The 18,849-nt window shown below is 39.1% G+C and overlaps 2 protein-coding genes across 5 annotated transcripts; one reads left to right on the forward strand and one right to left on the reverse strand.

Moving 5' to 3' along the window:
* Positions 1-286: 286 nt before the first annotated feature.
* On the reverse strand, positions 287-6,116 carry bag3 (BCL2 associated athanogene 3). 2 transcript variants are annotated; one of them, XM_035172970.2, is made up of 4 exons: positions 5,739-6,116; positions 2,964-3,299; positions 2,505-2,855; positions 287-2,395 (listed from the first exon to the last, which is right to left on the reverse strand). In XM_035172970.2, the coding sequence occupies exons 1-4, from the start codon at positions 5,907-5,909 to the stop codon at positions 1,469-1,471; spliced, it is 1,785 nt and encodes a 594-aa protein (XP_035028861.1). In that variant the 5' UTR covers positions 5,910-6,116; the 3' UTR covers positions 287-1,468. The 2 variants fall into 2 exon arrangements, with proteins under 2 accessions (XP_035028861.1, XP_035028862.1); XM_035172971.2 differs by lacking the exon at positions 5,739-6,116 and adding an exon at positions 4,542-4,628.
* Positions 6,117-9,653: 3,537 nt separating this feature from the next.
* tial1 (TIA1 cytotoxic granule-associated RNA binding protein-like 1) lies at positions 9,654-18,787 on the forward strand. 3 transcript variants are annotated; one of them, XM_035172972.2, is made up of 12 exons: positions 9,654-9,864; positions 10,258-10,354; positions 10,590-10,688; positions 10,814-10,868; positions 10,958-11,045; positions 13,043-13,118; positions 13,387-13,495; positions 14,441-14,554; positions 14,685-14,769; positions 15,030-15,153; positions 15,420-15,601; positions 16,271-18,787. In XM_035172972.2, the coding sequence occupies exons 1-12, from the start codon at positions 9,836-9,838 to the stop codon at positions 16,392-16,394; spliced, it is 1,182 nt and encodes a 393-aa protein (XP_035028863.1). In that variant the 5' UTR covers positions 9,654-9,835; the 3' UTR covers positions 16,395-18,787. The 3 variants fall into 3 exon arrangements, with proteins under 3 accessions (XP_035028863.1, XP_035028864.1, XP_035028865.1); XM_035172973.2 differs by having other exon boundaries at positions 14,447-14,554; XM_035172974.2 differs by having other exon boundaries at positions 9,655-9,864; positions 14,459-14,554.
* Positions 18,788-18,849: the final 62 nt, after the last annotated feature.

Here is an 18,849-nt window from a genome sequence, read left to right on the forward strand (position 1 = left end):
CATCAGGTCAAACAAGAAATTTGATGACCTTCTGCATTGGTAAATTACAATGATTGTTTTTCACTATTCTGACATATTAAAGAATCAATAATGGTGGATTAGTGAAAAATATTAAAGGAATCGTTCATTGCAGTCCTAAAAATAAAAAAGTTTCTCAGAATCTCTCAGACTAGACAAATAATACCATACTGCAAGTGTCCTAAAAATAATAATAATGATAATAAATAAGTAAATAAATCAGTCTCTGACATTGCATCATTTATGAGGACCCAAATATTAGGCAAAATTCATGTCAAATACATTTTTATTTTCAACCATACCAACCAGATTGAACTTCGTTCAACAATGCAACGGCCTGCTACTCATAAAATGTGATCAATACCAAGCCACAATCTATCATTTGTAACAGTGTGTTAGGCAGTGACTCTACATTACAGTTGTCCTTTGATTGTATTACAGTGATACATTACTACACAAACAATCAGGGTAATCAGAAAAGTGATTTTGAATGATTGAAGATTATAACTGACTGTAATTTGGGCATTTTCTCACAGTTGTTATTTTTAAGGCTTTTAGGCCATTTCAGTGTCAGTGTTATTGCAGATTGTGGCTTTGGTAGTTATACTAGGACAATTATGACAATCTTCAGCTGTGATTCCTACCTAGCACTAAGTGCTGATTGTCTCACATCTCAAGTAAGATACACCACCTCACCTCCATTTGTCATTATACATTCGTAAATGTACCAAAATACTATATAATGATATATAAATACTGATATAATGTTTTGAAATAAACCAATGCACATACAAACACACAAACACATCAATCAAAAATTGTGTAACTGATATATTTCAATCGTAGTGCTGCTGAACGTTCAGCAATTTCAATGATGGCAAAGTGCAAAGATGGCAAAATCAGTAATGCACCACAAAGCAGCGTCTAACAAACATATTCAGTGTGTTGTGTGATAAAGCAGCTCAAACATGGCCATGTGGCCATAAAGGGGAAAATGCTTCTCTTAAAGCCCCGAATGTTTGCACTCGTGTTCTAACTAATGAGCTGAGTGGATTAAGAAAAGCCCCATACAATATTTGATCGAGACAAAAGGCAACTACACATAACATTTCTTAAGAAAATACCTCTAGATTTATTCCATTTAGCGATAAAGGCCTCTTATTCAAACTTTAATTTGACCAGAAATTTTTGTCAACACCTTGATCATGACAGCTATCTTATTATGAAGACATTGGCACCACATAGAAGGCAACAACATTGGCTTGAAGAAGATGACTGCACTGATCTACCAAGTATGTGCTGAATGGCAGGAAATACCAACACTGTTAATGCATGCAACTTCTACAAATGCTGCAGATAGAGGAAGAGAAGTTAGCCAGAGCTGACGTGTTCACAATCAAATATACAGCATGTTATCTTTCTCTCCTCCGGATTATGAAGTGTGCAGTCATTATGATATCTCCTTTGCCATCTCAATATTCTCCTTGGTGATCATGCTGGGCTCTCCTTTCTGTGTCAGGTTGTCTCCCTCCATTGATGTGTCGCCAGCAGGTTTGGCTGGCTGATCCTCGAGTTGCTCCAGTTCTTCCAGTATGTTCTGAACACGACGGACTCCATCCCGTCGCCCATGCCGTACATCTAAACGACCCTCTGGGTCAACTGAGTCCAGCGCTAAGAGCTCTTTGGTCAGCAGTTCCTCGAGCAACAAGTACCTCTTACCATTCTTCTTTCCATCGAAACATTTCACCTCTTGCTCCAGTTTAGCAACCCGTTCAACTATCTGCTGTACCTTAGCCAGGCCTGGGTGGATTGGGCACTGAGCGGCATGTTCAGCCTCTACCTTTGCAGGTGGAACCTCTGGGGGAACAGCCGTCATGTCCTGGGCTTCTGGTTTTGGAGGTATTTGAACCGTGATATCTGCAGTGTGCTGCTGTGGTTGCTCTGGTTTCTGGGGCGGCTGGAACTGTTGCGGCTGCTGCAGTAACTGTTCAGGCTGCTGAGGCTGTGGAGATGTCTGAGATGGTGCCTGCTGGAAGTGTTGAGGTTGCTGGAACTGATGAGCCTGATGGGACTGCTGAGATTGAGGGAAATGCTGAGGTTGCTGGAACTGCTGAGGTTGATGGTACTGCTGAGGTTGGTGATACTGCTGAGGTTGATGGAACTGCTGAGGTTGCGGGAAATGCTGAGGTTGAGAGAACTGCTGAGGCTGCTGAGGCTGCTGAGGCAGAGGCTGTTGGAAGAGTTGAGGTTGTGGAGGCTTTTGGATGTCAGCTTCTGTGTGCAGTGGCTGGGGGAGCTGCGTGTTCTCAGGTTTCTGCTGCGTGCTTTGTTGTTCCTGTTCTATTTTCTGAGCCGGTTCTTTCGTGAGGACATGAGCCTTAGGAGTTAAAAAGAAGTAACAATCTAGGTCAACACATACTGATGTAAACAAATATTTTTCAAAATAAAATCAAAATCAATGTGAAAGCACACAAAAGTTAAATCACCTGTGGTCTTTCTCCAAGCACCTGCGTTATAATGGGTGACTGACTTCTGATATGAGCCGGGAGATGAATAGACGAAGAATCCCGATGTTGAGGAAACAATATCGGAGATGCCCTTTCCCTGGGAGGCTGCATTGCTGCAGAGTAGCCCGGCCATTCGTCTGTCTGAAGGCGGTGAAAGGGCTGCGGGTGCTCTGGGTAGGGGATGCGCTGAGAGTAGACAGAGGGATTTAACTGAGCCTGGGTTTGTGCTTGGCCTCCTCCGCCCTCATGGATCACTCGGATAGGGATGTAACCTGCTTGAAGACCGGTGCTGCTGGGCCGTGGGGGTTGGTGATGCGGGGCAGTATAAACCTAATGAAATAGATACAAAAATCTAACTGAAACAGTAAACATTCACTTTTTCGTAATTTATATTTACATTTATTTCTGCATTCATTTTTTCTTCATGCCATGACCTACCTCTGCTGTTTGTGGAACAGGGGAGCCGACCTTTCCAGGATCAGGGGAGCAGCTGTCTGAAGGGCTGTGTAACGGGGATCTCGGCCTGCAGTGGAGCCCTGGTGTGGGGGAAGGTGTTCGCCCGTCACTCCGGATATTCTGTGCAGTGGTTGGCTGGATGTAGGAAAAACATGGATGCTGTTGCTGCCTGAGTTCTGCGCCCTCATGGAAGACTGGGATGGGAACGTAACCTGGGCGAAGAATCGGGTGCTTCATCTCCCTCACAAAGCTCTTCTGGGTCTCCTGAGGGCTCGGTTCTGGTGGTATGTTGGGTCCATTTGCTGATACTTCTCTCACCTGTAACACAACAAAGTATATTGATATGATGGTAAACAGTGAACAACAAGAATCTTGTTGTTTATTTACAACACAAGCTCAGACAAAGGAAAGCAAATAAATGAAACTATTCTAAGCAGTTGGAGGACTTCGTAAGTAGCAACATGTCTCCGTTACATATATTGAAGTTACCTTACCACACAAATATTAAAGCAACATTATTTGTCAATATAGTAATGTCATTTACAGTTAACCCTACAAACCTGGTCAACATTATTATCACGTAATGTTGGACAATTATTTATAATCAATGAATATTCTAAAAAAGAAGTTATAACATTTTCAAAAACAAACACAATTCTTGAGTAATTTTTTTCAAGATATTCTTTCTTATAGATGAGTAAAAAAAATATTTAGTAAACTATTTAGGAACTAATTCCTCTGTTAAGAGATTTTTAAATGAAATAACATACATTCAAAACAGAAAGAAACTATCATGAATTCAACAATCTTGTCTGAATAAGTGCAGCTAAACAAGCTATCTGCATGTTATTACTAACATACAACCGGATGGTTTTAGGAACCTGGAGGTATTTTAATAGGAAAGTGCTCTCAGCCCAGAGATAAAAGGTTAGAGTTCAAAATGTAGCATTTCCACAGAGGGATGCCAAAAGTATCACCTCTCTGAGCATTTGATAAATAGCTTCTGATTAACAAGAGACTCTGGTGCATTTGAACAACCACTGCACTTGTTTTTGATATTTTTGCTCCAATCGGACTGACATCCCTCACCTGGCTGTGTTTCCTGACTTATCCCCTCAACAATAGTTTGGCACACCCTCTGAACTAACATGTTGTTAGCTTCTCATCAGGCCAGCATGTTATTAGCTGATTATTTTGCCATACACAACGAGAGAAAAGAGAAACAACTAATGCTCGACTCTCCAGTTAGAAACATTTTATGAAGAAGAAAGAGTCAATGTTTATTATTTTTGTCTAAACTTGTGTCTATAGGGCTGTGTAATAAATCAATGACAATAACCATTGCAATATTATTTTCATCAAAACCAGTATAGGAATAGCTCAATATATATTGATATATTGCTTATGTACTTACACATATTAGCTTTAATGTTCTAATGTTTTTTTTAAATATTTAGCTGTTTATCACCTTCTCTCAGCAGCAAAAATCTGTCTTTAAACCTAAAATAAATAATAAGTTGACATTTATCTTGATAATTGTCGATATAGAACGAATGTTACATTTTTGACCATATCGCCCAGTCCTGTGCAGTGAGTTGAATTTTGTTCCTGATGTCAGTTTTCTTAGACCAGACCCATCGTCTCCATGAAAAAGAACAGGAATCAATGTGGAATACATGTGGGATACATACAAAACTAAATCAATTACAATATTAGGGCAAATACAAACAGTAATTTTGTAATTACTGATATACTGAATACAAACAGTTCAGTATATCATAGAGTAAGGCAGTGGCTAATTTTAAAGTAAGATAGTGGTTGGGGTTTCCCATTCCTGGGTGTCAGACACGTCAGGAATAACACTGTAAATTTACATTAGCCAAAGAATATTTATTATCATTATAATTATTTTTACAGTGTATCAAGTGAGTACAGAGAGACACAAGCAACAGGTCAACTGGTAGTTTAGTTTCAGGCCATTAAAGCGAACATACAGAAGTCTACACTACATTTATAAGTAAGCCAGTGGCGTGTTTCCCACTCTAAAGTCTATGGTTTCCCCTCAAAGACAAAAGTTACGAAATAGCTGTGAACGACCCTTTGCCCTCTGCCATTTCAGCCCCAGCACCATTGCACCAATTTTATCCCCTGACAGCTGTTACTTTGCCGCAGATTCGTCGGGACACTAACTTTGGACAACGGTGCCCTGTCTCTGAGACGAACGATCAGCAGCTGGCAGCGTGTGGGGCTTCACTTCATCCGCACAGACCCTCTTACTGCTCTCAGATCATGAATTATTCACACGCACGGAGACCGACTGGCTCCACAGGCCAAAGTGAGCCGGACCAGCCTCAATCCATGTAAGGCAAAAAGTTTAACGCGAGCTGGACGTCGCGGTGTGTTTCCCCACCACTGGACAGACACGCTATTAAAATAGTGGAAGCTCATCGTAGGTACACGCTGCAGCGGAGTGAGTCATCGAGTAATAATAACAGAGTTGGATCATGTCACGGGAACATAGCGGGGTTGATCAGCCGGTATAATGGGCTCATGAGCCGCCTGTGAGGGGGAGGAGACGGTGCCGAGCCAAAGCAGGCCCATAGTCAACAGGGTTAAATATAACAGTGATGTGGCGACACGCTGAATTCCACAAAAACACGCACTGGAACCCACGTAGCGACACGCGAGGATATCCTCTAAAAGGACGAAGCAACTTTATCCAGCGGCTCTTATTCTTCTTTTCTTTTTTTTTTTTACCTTTTTCGTGTCGTGTCTCGGGTCATTCCAGGTTGTCGTCCGGTTGTTGTGGTCCACGAAGAAGGGCCACCCGGTCTGCGGGTCGATCTTCACCTCCCAGCCGAGCGGCAGGGGCTCGCTGTCATTATTTGCCATCGCCAGTGTGGGCGACTGTGTCTTCATGCCGTTCATGTTGGCTGGCTGTCGACTACTGAGACATTTTTATACGGGCGACGGACGCTTTAAAAGATTCCTCCAAGTGACGTGGTAAAGTGGGCTGGAAGTTTCTCGAAATAGCCGGGTTAATGTCGGGGGCGGACGGCGCTGGATACGCGGTGGCACGGCTCCTCCAACTTGTTATGGCGCAGCAGACCACCCTCTCTCGCCGTACGCAGACACAAAGTGAACCTTTGCTCTGCATTCATTATTCATCTGGAGAAGGAAGGTTTTATACCGCAGCTGTGGCGGAAGTGACAGTCTCATATTCACCTGCTGCTTTTTACTATCGGGCTGGATGGAATTCTCTGGAGACTTCCCGGAGCCTCTCTCTTAGACGTGTGCATCCTCTCAAGATGCTTCCAGACATGCACTGAACTCCGGATGATCTCTGCAGGGAATCTCTCAGTATGAAAGAACGCACATGACTGAACGAGAGGCTCCGGACTTTCACCACGAGGCCAGACCCCAGGTCGATACTCTGGATAATGTCCGAATAAGCACATATGAGAAAACTGCAGCAAGAATGAAAAACATAACAAATACAAAAAGCGGTGTCATACATGGTAATAAGGGCCAATGACAGTGTGGATGTGCTCTAAACAAACACATACATTAAAGGTTCAGTGTGTAAGGTTTCAAGTTTTATTTGTCATATGCAGTTAACACGGGGTCAACAGTACAATGAAAGTTGTTGGACAAGAAGAAACTGCTCAGCTCAGCAGTGCAATAGTTTAATTAAAATTAAAATTAAATCAAGGTAAAAAGAGCTTACTATAAAAGAAGCCAAATGCAATACAAAACTAAGACTATATACATTCATATGACTGAAGGCTACCACAGGTTCTCTTTCATGTTTGGAAGGGGAGGGTGAGGTGAGGGGTGTTCAGCTGCAACATGCATCTTCACCATTAGATATCACTAAATTCTACACACTGAACCTTTAAATATAATAATAATATCACTTAATATGTTACATCATGCCTTTGCCTTCTCCACCACCCCTTACCTGTGCCATCTGGAGATTTCTGTTTACTTGAGAACACTTATGCGCGGAGAATCCACTGCTGCATTGTTCATGTTTGAAAGGCAAACTTAAGACAAAGTCCAGACCTTATTCTGCAGAGATCCTTTGAAGTTCAAAAGGGCTACAACATACAGCTCCTCCGGAGAATGTCGGGAGACTATCTAGAGTTCAGTGCATGTCTGAAAGCAACTTTAGAAATATACAGCCCAACTTCTCCGGGACTCCTCATCCCCATCAAGACTGTACCCCCATGTTGAGAACCATTCTCTGTGTTAGACAAGGGAATCCCAAGTTTCTTTATTTCATAATAAAAGATTCCTCCAAATAGATGTACTCAGACTCCCACATGATAAATCTTCTCTGAGGGAACTCAGTCTGCAGGTTTGCTATGATTTGGTACACAATTATGTAACTATGTGGTGGCAAGATACAGTGTGGGCACTGCGGTGACACCTCTTATGACAGATCTTAATCACAGGACTACTCCAGTTCAGCTTCATACTATAAGGGACATGTTAGTAAATCAAAGTCATCCTCAATTGGCTGGAAACCACCATATGGATTTGGACATTGCAGCTGAAGACATTTTTTTGGACAACTTACAATGGAGAGGAAACTTACAACAACAGAACCTGCATTGCATAGCCTATAGAGCCAATTTCTATAAGGGTAAACAGCATAGACATAATCTTCCAAAGTCCCCATGGACAGGTGTATGTAAAGGGATATCTCAGCTCCATAAATACTTCCCAATAGCAATAAGATAGGGATTTTATAGGTTACTGTATTGTAGTCACACAATACAGTAGCCAGATTAGTATGTTATAGACTATATATCTTGTGTGTGTCTGTGTGTGTGTGTGTCAGTGACACAGTTACACAAACATTTCTTATTGTGATTTCTTTTGCGAGTGGAAAATGTTCCTGTCAGCCCGACATTGTTCTGTTGTATGTGTTAACATTTGATGCCTTTAGTCAGCGGAACAATTAATACAGTGATACATCACATTGACAAATGATCATCAGATTCATCATTCAGCAATGATGCGGACGTTTCCAGAATATGTTCATGTCATGCTAAGACTAAGGGCATCTCTTTTGCAAGCTTGGCAACCAATGCTGACATGTATCTGTTAACCACTCACCACCTGTCATGCCTTGACCCTTCCCAGAGGGTGTTTTAATGGAGTAAACCTCAGTGTTATTCAACACAAACTTGAACCACAAATACTTGATGTGAAAAGTGACCCAAGAGAAACCTTTAGTGTTTTGATAGAAAATCTCTGAACAGTGACTCAAGAGAAATAAATATTGGTTTGATGAAATTTCAATGAAAGTACCTCAAAATAAAATTACCCGTCACAATATTTGTGGTAAAACCACAGACACTTACTAGAACATTATTTGTATTACTATCTTTGGCGCCCCCTAATGCTAGTATCAAAATGTTTTGCAATACTGACAGCAATGAATGCTGGGTATAAATATATTTATTGTGATAGATAGATATTGTTCACAATTGTAATATTATTTTTCTTTACTCATTGTATTTCTCCCTTTAGCTGATATATGACAGTGGAAAGTGACAATAACGGGGAAGGAAAAAAATAGGCTTCAAATGTAGATGGATAGATAACATGTATCTATTCAATTTGTGTAAACTTTGACAGTTTTTTTAATTTATTTAGAATCTACGAATAAAATTTGGATTCTGATCTTGATTTGGTTTATTGTCGTTAAATCCATCATTCAACACTAACAGTTTGTTCAGTAAGAAAACACAGAACTTGTTATTCATATCAAAATGTGATATTCAATACGTGCTCACACTGTGGCCTTTACTCTGACACCTGAGCTTATTTTCCTTCCTCGTCCTCCTGCCCGGGTGGTGCTGGGAAAACAGGTGTTGTGAGTTCTGTCTGCCCGTCGAGGACTGAATACACCTCGCGGGAGCGCGCACAGCTACAGCGGAAAGACGCTGCCAGACATAATCTCTACGGAAATAAACTGTTTAGTCTCGTAAATTGAAGACGCATTTCCCCGCGATTGATCTGATTTGTCAATAATTCGGAGGAATAGTTCGCTGGCGTTAAATTGTGGAAAAATCCCAAACTGTCAAACTCAATAAATTAAAGAGTCAAAACAGCCCAAAATATTATTTGGTAATTTAAGAGGAGGATTCATTATTCTGCAAAGCAGATTTTCAGCCTGCTGAGATTTGCATCCCCTCATTTTCTCAGATGAGTATGAAATGTTCAATGTAAAGTCAAAACAGCCCAAAATATCAGCTGGAAATAGTATCTGAAAAACCAAACAAACGAGAAGATATTTTTATTTTTAAATAGTACATTATAGTAGAGATGATCACGTCTGGTATCGCCTTTCCGCTGTAGCTGTGCGCGCTCCCGCGAGGTGCATCAAGTCTCGGCGTGCAGGCATAACTCGAAACACCGGTCATTAAAAACAAGTCTACCCTTGCGGTCCACTTCAAAATAAAAGTCTCTCATTCAAATTACTTCCAGACATTGCAAAATGTGTTAATATGAGTGGTTATTATGTTCGATTCTAAGGCTTTTGTAGTAACTAATAAATAAAATCACCCACTAGAAACACAGCTATCTAAAATAAAGGTATAATTTCCTCTGATTCTGGTGTAACATGTTTTCTTTTATCTTCCTCACCCTGACCTCGCCTGAGCTCCTCATCACCCACGTTCTCTCGGCTCTCAGCGTGACGTATGTCCTGGCGCCCGGTTAGTTAGCTTCATAGCTAGTTAGCTAGTTGTTGTAGTTGACAGCGCACACTGGAGTCGGTAAGCGTTAGCTAACCAGCTAGTAACTAACGTTTCCTGCCCTGGTGACTGTCGGCATCTGCCATGGACGACGATAGCTACCCGAAAACCCTGTAAGTCATTTTATGTGTCCTTAAAGTGTCGTAGCGTTAGCTTCGCTAGCGTCGGCAGCTGGTAGCTAACTTAGCTAGCCGCTGTCATCACAGTCACGGTGGATATTATCAGACAACATTAACATTTAATGCTTTGCTAACACCAGGGTAATACATATAAAGTTGTTTAAAATATGATGTTTAAGTAAGCGGCGCGTCAACTGTACTTAGTGTATGTCAAGCTAATGTAAATTACGTCACATTGATAATTCATTATCGATGGTCACAAGCTAACTCCAGAAGTAATCTGTCTGTGCGTCACTTTGTCAGAATAGTGTCACTGTCTTTACCAGCTCTTTGTGGCCGGTATCAAACTGTAACAGCTCTCATTAAGAAATCATGTTCCTCCTCCAGGTATGTGGGAAACCTCTCTCGGGATGTGACGGAAATTTTGGTTCTGCAACTCTTCACCCAGATTGGACCTTGTAAAAGTTGCAAGATGATCACAGAGGTGAGACAAAATGATGATTAGGTTGTATAATTTATTTTTCTTGTGTGACCCCATTCCATGTCCCACCTTTGGAAGAAAACTCAAACTGATACAGTTTTAAAAAATCGGCTCGACTGTTAAGAAATGTGAATACAATGAAAATGGGCAATTGTTTTGATTTGCAGTCAGATCACGGTTGTCTGTAAAATTATGGAACACACATCTTGAGCTGCTGTGTTTGACTCTGTCCCTGCAGCATACAAGCAACGACCCCTACTGCTTTGTGGAGTTCTTTGAACACAGAGATGCTGCTGCAGCCCTCGCAGCCATGAACGGGAGGAAGATACTAGGAAAGGTAGGCCAACTTGTCTGATCTACGATGAAGAGTGAGGATAAGCAGGTCATTAGTGGTCAGAACTCCTCTGTGATCCTTGTTTTCCAACTCTGTCTTGAAATCTTGTCTGTGAACTCTGATTTCAGGAGGTCAAAGTTAATTGGGCCACCACTCCCAGTAGCCTGAAGAAAGACACAACCAGTAAGTAATCACTTATTGATTTCTGCTTCACTCAAACCATTGTATACCAGAGAATAATAAATTGTTTCTGTCCTTTTGTTTCGTTCTAGATCACTTCCATGTTTTTGTGGGTGATTTGAGCCCAGAGATTTCCACCGAGGATGTCAAGGCTGCTTTTGCACCTTTTGGGAAAATCTCGTAAGTTTTTACTGAAAGGGGATATTTCTTTATTTATGTACAGTGCAATAATGTCATTGCTACAATGATTTTGTTGGACAATATTAAGGTTATATTAATATCTCCTGTAAGCATATGCCAACTGGAACTGTGTTTGCATGCATATGGCATGGGTGTTGTCTTAAATGTAAATATAAACTATATATAGAAATTCAGACAGTATGCAAAATTATCATGATTTTGAACTCTGGACCACAAGAGCTGGCATCCTGAAGGTTGTTGTTCCTCAACACTTGACAAGATACTGTCTGATTTCAGATTAATTATTTTATTTTGGGTTAAAAACAATCATTGGGTTTTTTTAAAAAAACATTGGGACACCCTGTCATAGTGGTCAATGCTGAACTACATTGTACTCAATTCAACTCTTACCAAGGACCTTTCTGACATGTCAGCCCCTTCTCTCTCTCCTCATTCCCTCTCATTTAATGTCTCTGATGGCTATCCTATAAAGGCACTCAAGAATGACTGGAGAAACATATTCATTAACTGTAAAGGGGAAACAAAAGCTTGTATTACACAATGAGACTAAAACCACTGATCGATAATAATTAATCTGTCGAGATGGATGCCATTCAAATAAGTACTATATGGAGGCCATGAGAGAATAAATAATTAGGTAGAGAGACTGATATATGAGCAGGTGTGAAGAGGTCAATGGAAAAGATTAGTATTCACGAACAGCTTAATTTTGTTTAATTTGAATGTATCTATGTCACATTTCTATTATTTGCAAAAGACACCACATACATGCATGTAAACATAGTTCATGATAAACCAAGATACCTTTTAAACTTCACGGGAAAGTAGATGAACTCAACCTATTTTTATCATACACACTGTTCTGTCATTAAAAACACTTTTGACAGATTGGAACAAACTCATTTAAGGATTAAAAGTTATTGCATCCCAATTCCTATAGGTTTTCCAGTACTTATCTGTGGATATTTACTTGTGGTCTGTTTATTGTTTATATGTTTAACATGAAGTGTTAGCTTTTAGCCTACTCTTGCTTTTCCTTACACATTTAGGGTGTGGTAAGTAAACTTTGCAGTATGTCAGCAAAATGTAAGCTGTATGTAGAACCTGAACCGCTTTTAGTTGTGCGTCTCAGTGAAGTAATAGCACTTTGGTTATTTTACAGAAATGCTCATAGGATTGGACAGGAGCTTGAAGGCTAACAGCAAGGAACTGTGCACTCTGGAGACACAGATGTAGTTTTTCTCTATTTATTCCATTCTTTCCATATGTCATTATTTGTAGATGATATGTATTAACATGACTTAGCTTAGATTAACAAATTCCAATACTCAATGTATTCCTCTAAACCTATGTTTAAATTGTCTCATCTTGATTTGCATAGTGTTGTTTGTAGTGTAATGATCCTCTTCCAAAATTACTGAAAATGTCAATTTCTTAAAATTTGCAGCTCCCCAAACTCCATACTCCATATTGGTGGTAAAGAATTGACCAGGAAAAATAAAGAAATCTGTTAACAGGCCATGTATGCCGTTTAATTCCTTTTTTCTCTTTTGATATTTTCTATATATATATATATTTCTATTTGAAGGAAGAGCACCAATAGCAGATTTTAAGAATGCATGGTAATCCATAGAATCTGTTCCTTTGTGAATTTAACTCAGTGTTGAGAGCATTGAACAAACAGTGGTGCTTAGAGGCAAGGATCCATTAATACATCAGAATTTTATTTATTTTTATTAAATACTGTAGGCTGCATGTATTTGTACTATTTGGTATTTTTTTTGTTTTGTTTTCAAGTGTTGCTTTGAAGTTACATTTGGAGTCAGTGCTCAGTAAAAAGTCATGATAGCTAATATACGTTAATGTAGGACAGAGTAGAGGATTCACAGTTCAGTGTGTTTTGCGTGGTTCCTTTTTAAGTTTGAAGCATTTCAAATGAAAAGTGCACTGAAGCTGTTTTTAACTTTTGCCTGCAGGGACGCTCGTGTTGTGAAGGACATGGCGACAGGCAAATCAAAGGGGTATGGATTTGTGTCCTTCTACAACAAACTGGTAAGGTTCCAGTGCAAGAACACAGACTGAAGGTTATTTCTATTTTCTGTTTATTATCTTACCTCAATGCATTCAAAGTCATTAAAATAAAAATTATTCACACCATAGTCACTAAAAATCATCTAACAATACAATTTACATCAACATTTTGAATATTACATTGATTTAAAAATAGTAATTTATATCTTGAGAACTGATTGTGGTCACTAATACACAATACAGAGGAAAGTCAAATCCAGTGGTGTAACTGTTTGATTTGGATTTATAGGATGCAGAGAATGCCATTGTCAACATGGGGGGACAGTGGCTCGGAGGACGCCAAATCAGGACCAACTGGGCAACACGTAAACCACCAGCTCCAAAGAGTTCCCAGGACAGTAAGTTTTAAACCCGACATTAATTGTACACCAACACAGGGAATCACATATTTTTTGGGTGATTGCAGCTCTTCTCATGAGGGTGCTGGTGTTTGCAGACCCTGTTTGACTGAGATTTTCCTCACTCCCCTGTTAGCTCTGCTACAAATTACACCGTTATCAGTCCCCTGACCTTACGTAATGCAAAGACACCAAATTGAATCCAGATACAATTCATAATCATAATTTTCAATTCCTTTAATTCCTTATCTGGTCGTATATGTCTCCAGTGTTGAGATCTGATAGTGATTCGATCGCTCCAGCTCATGTCACATTCTGCTCTTGTTTGTACTGGTCACCAAAAAATATAAGAAAAATAGATGATTGTACCCATCTGTGATGTTGTGATATTGTGTTTGCTTGTTGTTTGTTTGTTTGGTCTCATATTCGCTGCTTCCACAGGTATCTTGAATAACGTGGGGATTAAGGGGAACACTGCATTGTGTGTACTGGTTATTGCTACTTTGCTGGTTTGGAACAATGATGCACGACTATTATATCCGCTCATGTAGTTGTTGTATGTGGATTGACAACACAATTGCATTTACACGTGTCAATGCGTCTCTGACCAACTCCGCAAGTGTTTTCGCTGATCGGATCACGATCAGTCCTCAATACATCTTGGTCGCATTTACCCCTGTAGTTTCGACCTGAGGCAAGTGTATAGGGTTACAAAATGAGATAGCATTAACTCGATTTTATTTGACAATATTTTTGTACAGCTTTGAGAAGATATTTGTATACTAGCGTTCCAGAGATCTTTGGTTATTTTGTTTTTATTTATTTATTAGGACATCAAATATGGATGTAGATCATTTTGTCATATATTTCATTAAGCACAGATTTGACATAGGTTTGATTATAACCCCTTAAGATTGTGTATAATGATTTGAACCTTCCTTGCATGTTTTGTATTTATTTCAGATTGCTCAAAGCTGCTGAAGTTTGACGACGTATTGACTCAGTCCAGTCCACAGAACTGTACCGTGTACTGTGGGGGGATCCAGTCAGGATTATCAGGCAAGTGCCAAGTTCTCTGAGGAGCCATTGTTTGAACCCTTAGTCGTAGTAGTCTGAGTACTTGTAGAACACTGTCATCAAATAGCCACAGAACTAATCACATAAACCTGTTTCTGTTTTATTCCACCAGAACACTTAATGCGACAGACCTTCTCACCCTTTGGTCAAATAATGGAAGTCAGAGTTTTCCCAGAGAAAGGATACTCTTTCATCAGGTAGCATTTCAGTCTGTTACAACATTTGGCCTCTAGATGTCAACACAAACACTTGGCATGACTCAGTGACAGGCCAGTTAATTCCACTCTGTGACAGTGGCCTTTTTTGTCGTGCTTGTCTTCACCGCTGTGCTTTTACAACAGATCAGTTACATCAGAGTTTTAATGCTTTTATTTTAATTTATTTTAATGCTATTTTATTTTCTGAATTGCCTGATAGAAATGCTGGGAGATAATTTCTACTTCTTTTTCTTTTTAAGGTTTTCTTCCCATGACAGTGCTGCCCATGCCATTGTTTCCGTCAATGGCACAGCCATTGAAGGACATATGGTGAAGTGCTACTGGGGCAAAGAATCTCCTGACATGGCGAAAAGTCCACAGCAGGTAGGGACAGCGGGAAATCCTTGATGGTGGTTTAGATCTTTAATTAACACTGTCAGAGAAACATTGGTTTTTAGGCCAGACTATGACACTGATATATTATCAATCCCAAGATATGCTTGCAGAGTTAAAAAATTTAGCAAAATTACTTTTCTTGTATTTATATTATAATCATCTTGCAGAATTTATAATATTATCTGTTCCTTATTAATCGTAGAGGTCACATCTAATAGGACATATGTTCACCTTTTCTCCCTGGCTTCACTCAGGTTGAGTACAATCAGTGGGGACAATGGAACCAGGTCTATGGAAGTCCGCAGCAGCAGCAGCAGCAGCAGCAACAGCAGCAGCAGCAGCAGCAGCAGTATGGTCAGTACGTGACCAATGGGTGGCAAGTTCCCTCCTACAGCATGTACAACCAGACATGGAACCAGCAAGGATTTGGAGTAGAGTGAGTTTTACTCTGTAGTGTGTGTATAAATAAAAAAAATATTATTTATATATATATATATATATATATATATATATATATATATATATATATATATATATATATATATATATATAAATATATTTTTTCATTTACTATATTTTTTTCAGTTACTATATTGTTACCAATCTTGGAGCCCTTCAGTTAACATCTGATGATGAATTAGCCTCTGGGGTAACAGCAATATTTCCGTTGAAGACAGTAATTATCCAGGCCAAGATTTTTTAATGGTGTTTTAGCTCCAGATTACTATTAACAGTTATCTGCATATGAAATAAAGATAAATTAAAAAGCTGATAGCCGATGCATTCCAGTCAATATGTTCCACTTCGTTTGCTCTCTTCACAGAAGGGATTGGTCGAACTACAAACAGAAAACAGAAGGCTTCTAGCCCCAAAATCTTGTCCCCCACCTTCAGATTCTGCATATATATGTGATAAATCTGTTTATAGAGATTTCATTGTACAAGCTAGTAGAGTTACACCATTAAATACCTCTGAATCCTGACTGATGCTAACTCTAAGATATAAATGGAGGGCTTTTCCTGCATGCAGATTTATTTTAAAACACGGCTCATCTTTGTACACAGTGGCCACAAGTCATACTAACTGCTGTAATCATGTATTTCAGGCAGTCCCAGTCACCAGCCTGGGTGGGAAACTTTGGATCTCAGTCAGCCCAGGCTGCAGCCCAACCTGCTCCAGTAATGTCCAACTTGACCAACTTCAGCATGGCTGGCTACCAATCACAGTGAGCTGGCTCTAAACTAAGTGTAACACCAAGGAGCATTTGTGAAGCCTTCAGACCACACAGCACTCTTTCAACTGGACATCTTTGGTAACAGAGGGACAGGGGCCATATTCACAAAGCCTTTGTAGCAAGTAGTTGCTCCTGCGCTAGTAAAATGATTCTTTTAAATGACTATGCTAATTTGACTTAGAACTTCTTTAAAGTTTATTTGATGATAATTAAGAGTTCTGCTATGGAAAAGTGCTCTTGGGCGTCTGAAGTTAATCCAAACCACCTGACTATCTGTCCAGCCATGTAAATGTTTGGCCCTATGAAAATCATACCTGGTCTGTGACAAGAGGATTTGAAGCATTAGCATGTTTACAGGATAGGTATCCAACAGACAGACTCTTTGGTGCTTTTCCTCTCATCACATCATATAAGTTGAAAAATTGGCCAAACCATAAAAAAAAAAAAGAGCAACACTTTTTCTAAAGATTATAAAATCCTAACAAAACAGATTTTATTCTGTGGAGCTAAAAGCACAGTTAACTACAAGCCATCGTGTTAGTCCAGCAGCTCACTGGAATATGATGAGGATTAAAATCCTCTGAAACCTCAAACTTTATAACATGTTAAACTATTAAACTATAGCAATATCTGCCCTCACTTTGCCAATATGGTTTTGTAATATTTCTGTGAAAATATGTTGGTTAGTTACAGACTCGTCAAAATATTTACTTGTCATACTTGGGGCATTTTTCTGTCATTTTATACGACAGAGGACAAATCCACACATGTCTTCATACGTTAATTTTTGTAATATATGTCAGTTTTTTAAAAGGCATACAGTAATGACAGTGTTGCACAGATCAAGCACGTATGATCAGTTATCATGAATTTGTGCAACATGATCTGCTTCAGTTCATACAATATCTATAAATTCAGTCCTGTTTGATACATTAATGAAAATGCTTTGTGAATAGAGGCCCTGGAACCATAGCTTACCTTTCCAGTACATGTGAAGAGACTATTTGTACAATAAACAAGGCTTTAAAGGAGATTATAGCGCAAATTATAGCGCAATGTGCTGTCTCTTGGGTAAATTTTGTGTATTAAAAAAAAACGTTCACCTTCATGGCTCTCAAAGTAAAAACAAATATGTTTTCATGTTTTGTATCAGAGTGATCAGTATGTTCTTTGCAGACTTTTGATGGATTTTACTTTACACTGAAATGTAGCCTAGATAAGACTAATTTATAATCCTGTGTCTCAAAGCAAAGGCTATTTAGCACATGCTCTCTGTACAAAGAAAATATTGTAAAAACAGTGCAACCCCCAAACTTTGTAAATTTCACTGATTGTGTGTGCAGCTTCTGGGGCTGGTTTCCTGGAGGAATATTGAACTTAAACATTTTCTTCCTTATCCCTTCCTCTTGTTAACCTCAGTTAAATTAAAGTGATTTCTTTCTGATGGCTGTGAGAGTTTGCAAAGAACTGAAGACTCAATTTTTCACTAAAACCAGCCCCTAATGACATTGCATTATGTTTGACGACATTCAAAACATTTTCAGTGGCCCTGCCAAACGTTTACACACACTATAAATTGGGATTGTTTTAATTTATATAAATTTGGTGGAAGTGGAAGGTTTTCTAAATGTCATTCATTTGTCAGGGCCGCATTCACTTTTGCCCCTTTTCTTCATTATTTAGAAGAATATGTTCATATAGCCCAGGTAAACTATTAAAAAAAAAGAAAACTAAAATAACAAGAGGATTTCTCAATCACATTCTGCTATTTGGATTTTATTTACATATGTGCCATTCTGTACAGTGTACCACACTCCCTGTAAGCTCACTCTACTCCTCCTGTCGTACTAGCCAACATACTTGATAATGTTTTTGTTACTTTATTAGAGCTGGGGATGTTCATTTAACAAAACAGGGTCATGTTTGCTGAGTGTAAATATAAACCTTGATCACAGACCTTCATGAAACTTAATAAATAATGTACATACTGTAGGTAGAATGTTATGAGATAAAATGCCATCATTAAATTTCAGCAATATTATTTATGCATAAGCCTTAATTGATGTGCTGGTAAATTCAAACTTTGTTATTTGCGGAGGCTCCATTACAGATCTAAATTCTTTTCAACCGTGGATTTCCCCATTTTTAAGTCTGTGTGCCATTTTCAGGACGTAGCAGGAGGCAGGTGAAGTTTCAGCTCGAACTGCACGCTTATGACACATGATGTATTTCTTGCTTAAAATAATGAATGTATTGGCAATTTGCTTTTATGACGATAATACATGTACGTTGAACAACAGAAGTGATGTTTGGTAATAAAGGATGAAAACAGTTTTCCATTGAACAGAAAATATCAAGTCACTTCAAATAAAGAAACATTTCAAACTGCTCATTGGTACATTAATTATACACTAATAAATTGAGCTTTACACATTAATTCACTGTAAAAT

The sequence above is a fragment of the Hippoglossus stenolepis genome, chromosome 12 (assembly GCF_022539355.2).
Source record: "Hippoglossus stenolepis isolate QCI-W04-F060 chromosome 12, HSTE1.2, whole genome shotgun sequence".
NCBI classification, from domain to species: domain Eukaryota; kingdom Metazoa; phylum Chordata; class Actinopteri; order Pleuronectiformes; family Pleuronectidae; genus Hippoglossus; species Hippoglossus stenolepis.

Bases quoted from the DNA above. Each gene is read 5' to 3' on its own strand.
- bag3 (XM_035172970.2), bottom strand. From the start codon at position 5,909: ATGAACGGCATGAAGACACAGTCGCCCACACTGGCGATGGCAAATAAT. The intron at 2,856-2,963 runs GTAGGTCATGGC...CTATTTCATTAG, and splicing joins CTGTTCCACAAACAGCAGAG to GTTTATACTGCCCCGCATCA. The intron at 2,396-2,504 runs GTGATTTAACTT...TTAACTCCTAAG, and splicing joins TGCTTGGAGAAAGACCACAG to GCTCATGTCCTCACGAAAGA.
- tial1 (XM_035172972.2), top strand. From the start codon at position 9,836: ATGGACGACGATAGCTACCCGAAAACCCT. The intron at 9,865-10,257 runs GTAAGTCATTTT...TTCCTCCTCCAG, and splicing joins GATAGCTACCCGAAAACCCT to GTATGTGGGAAACCTCTCTC. The intron at 13,496-14,440 runs GTAAGTTTTAAA...CCTTCCTTGCAT, and splicing joins TCCAAAGAGTTCCCAGGACA to GTTTTGTATTTATTTCAGAT.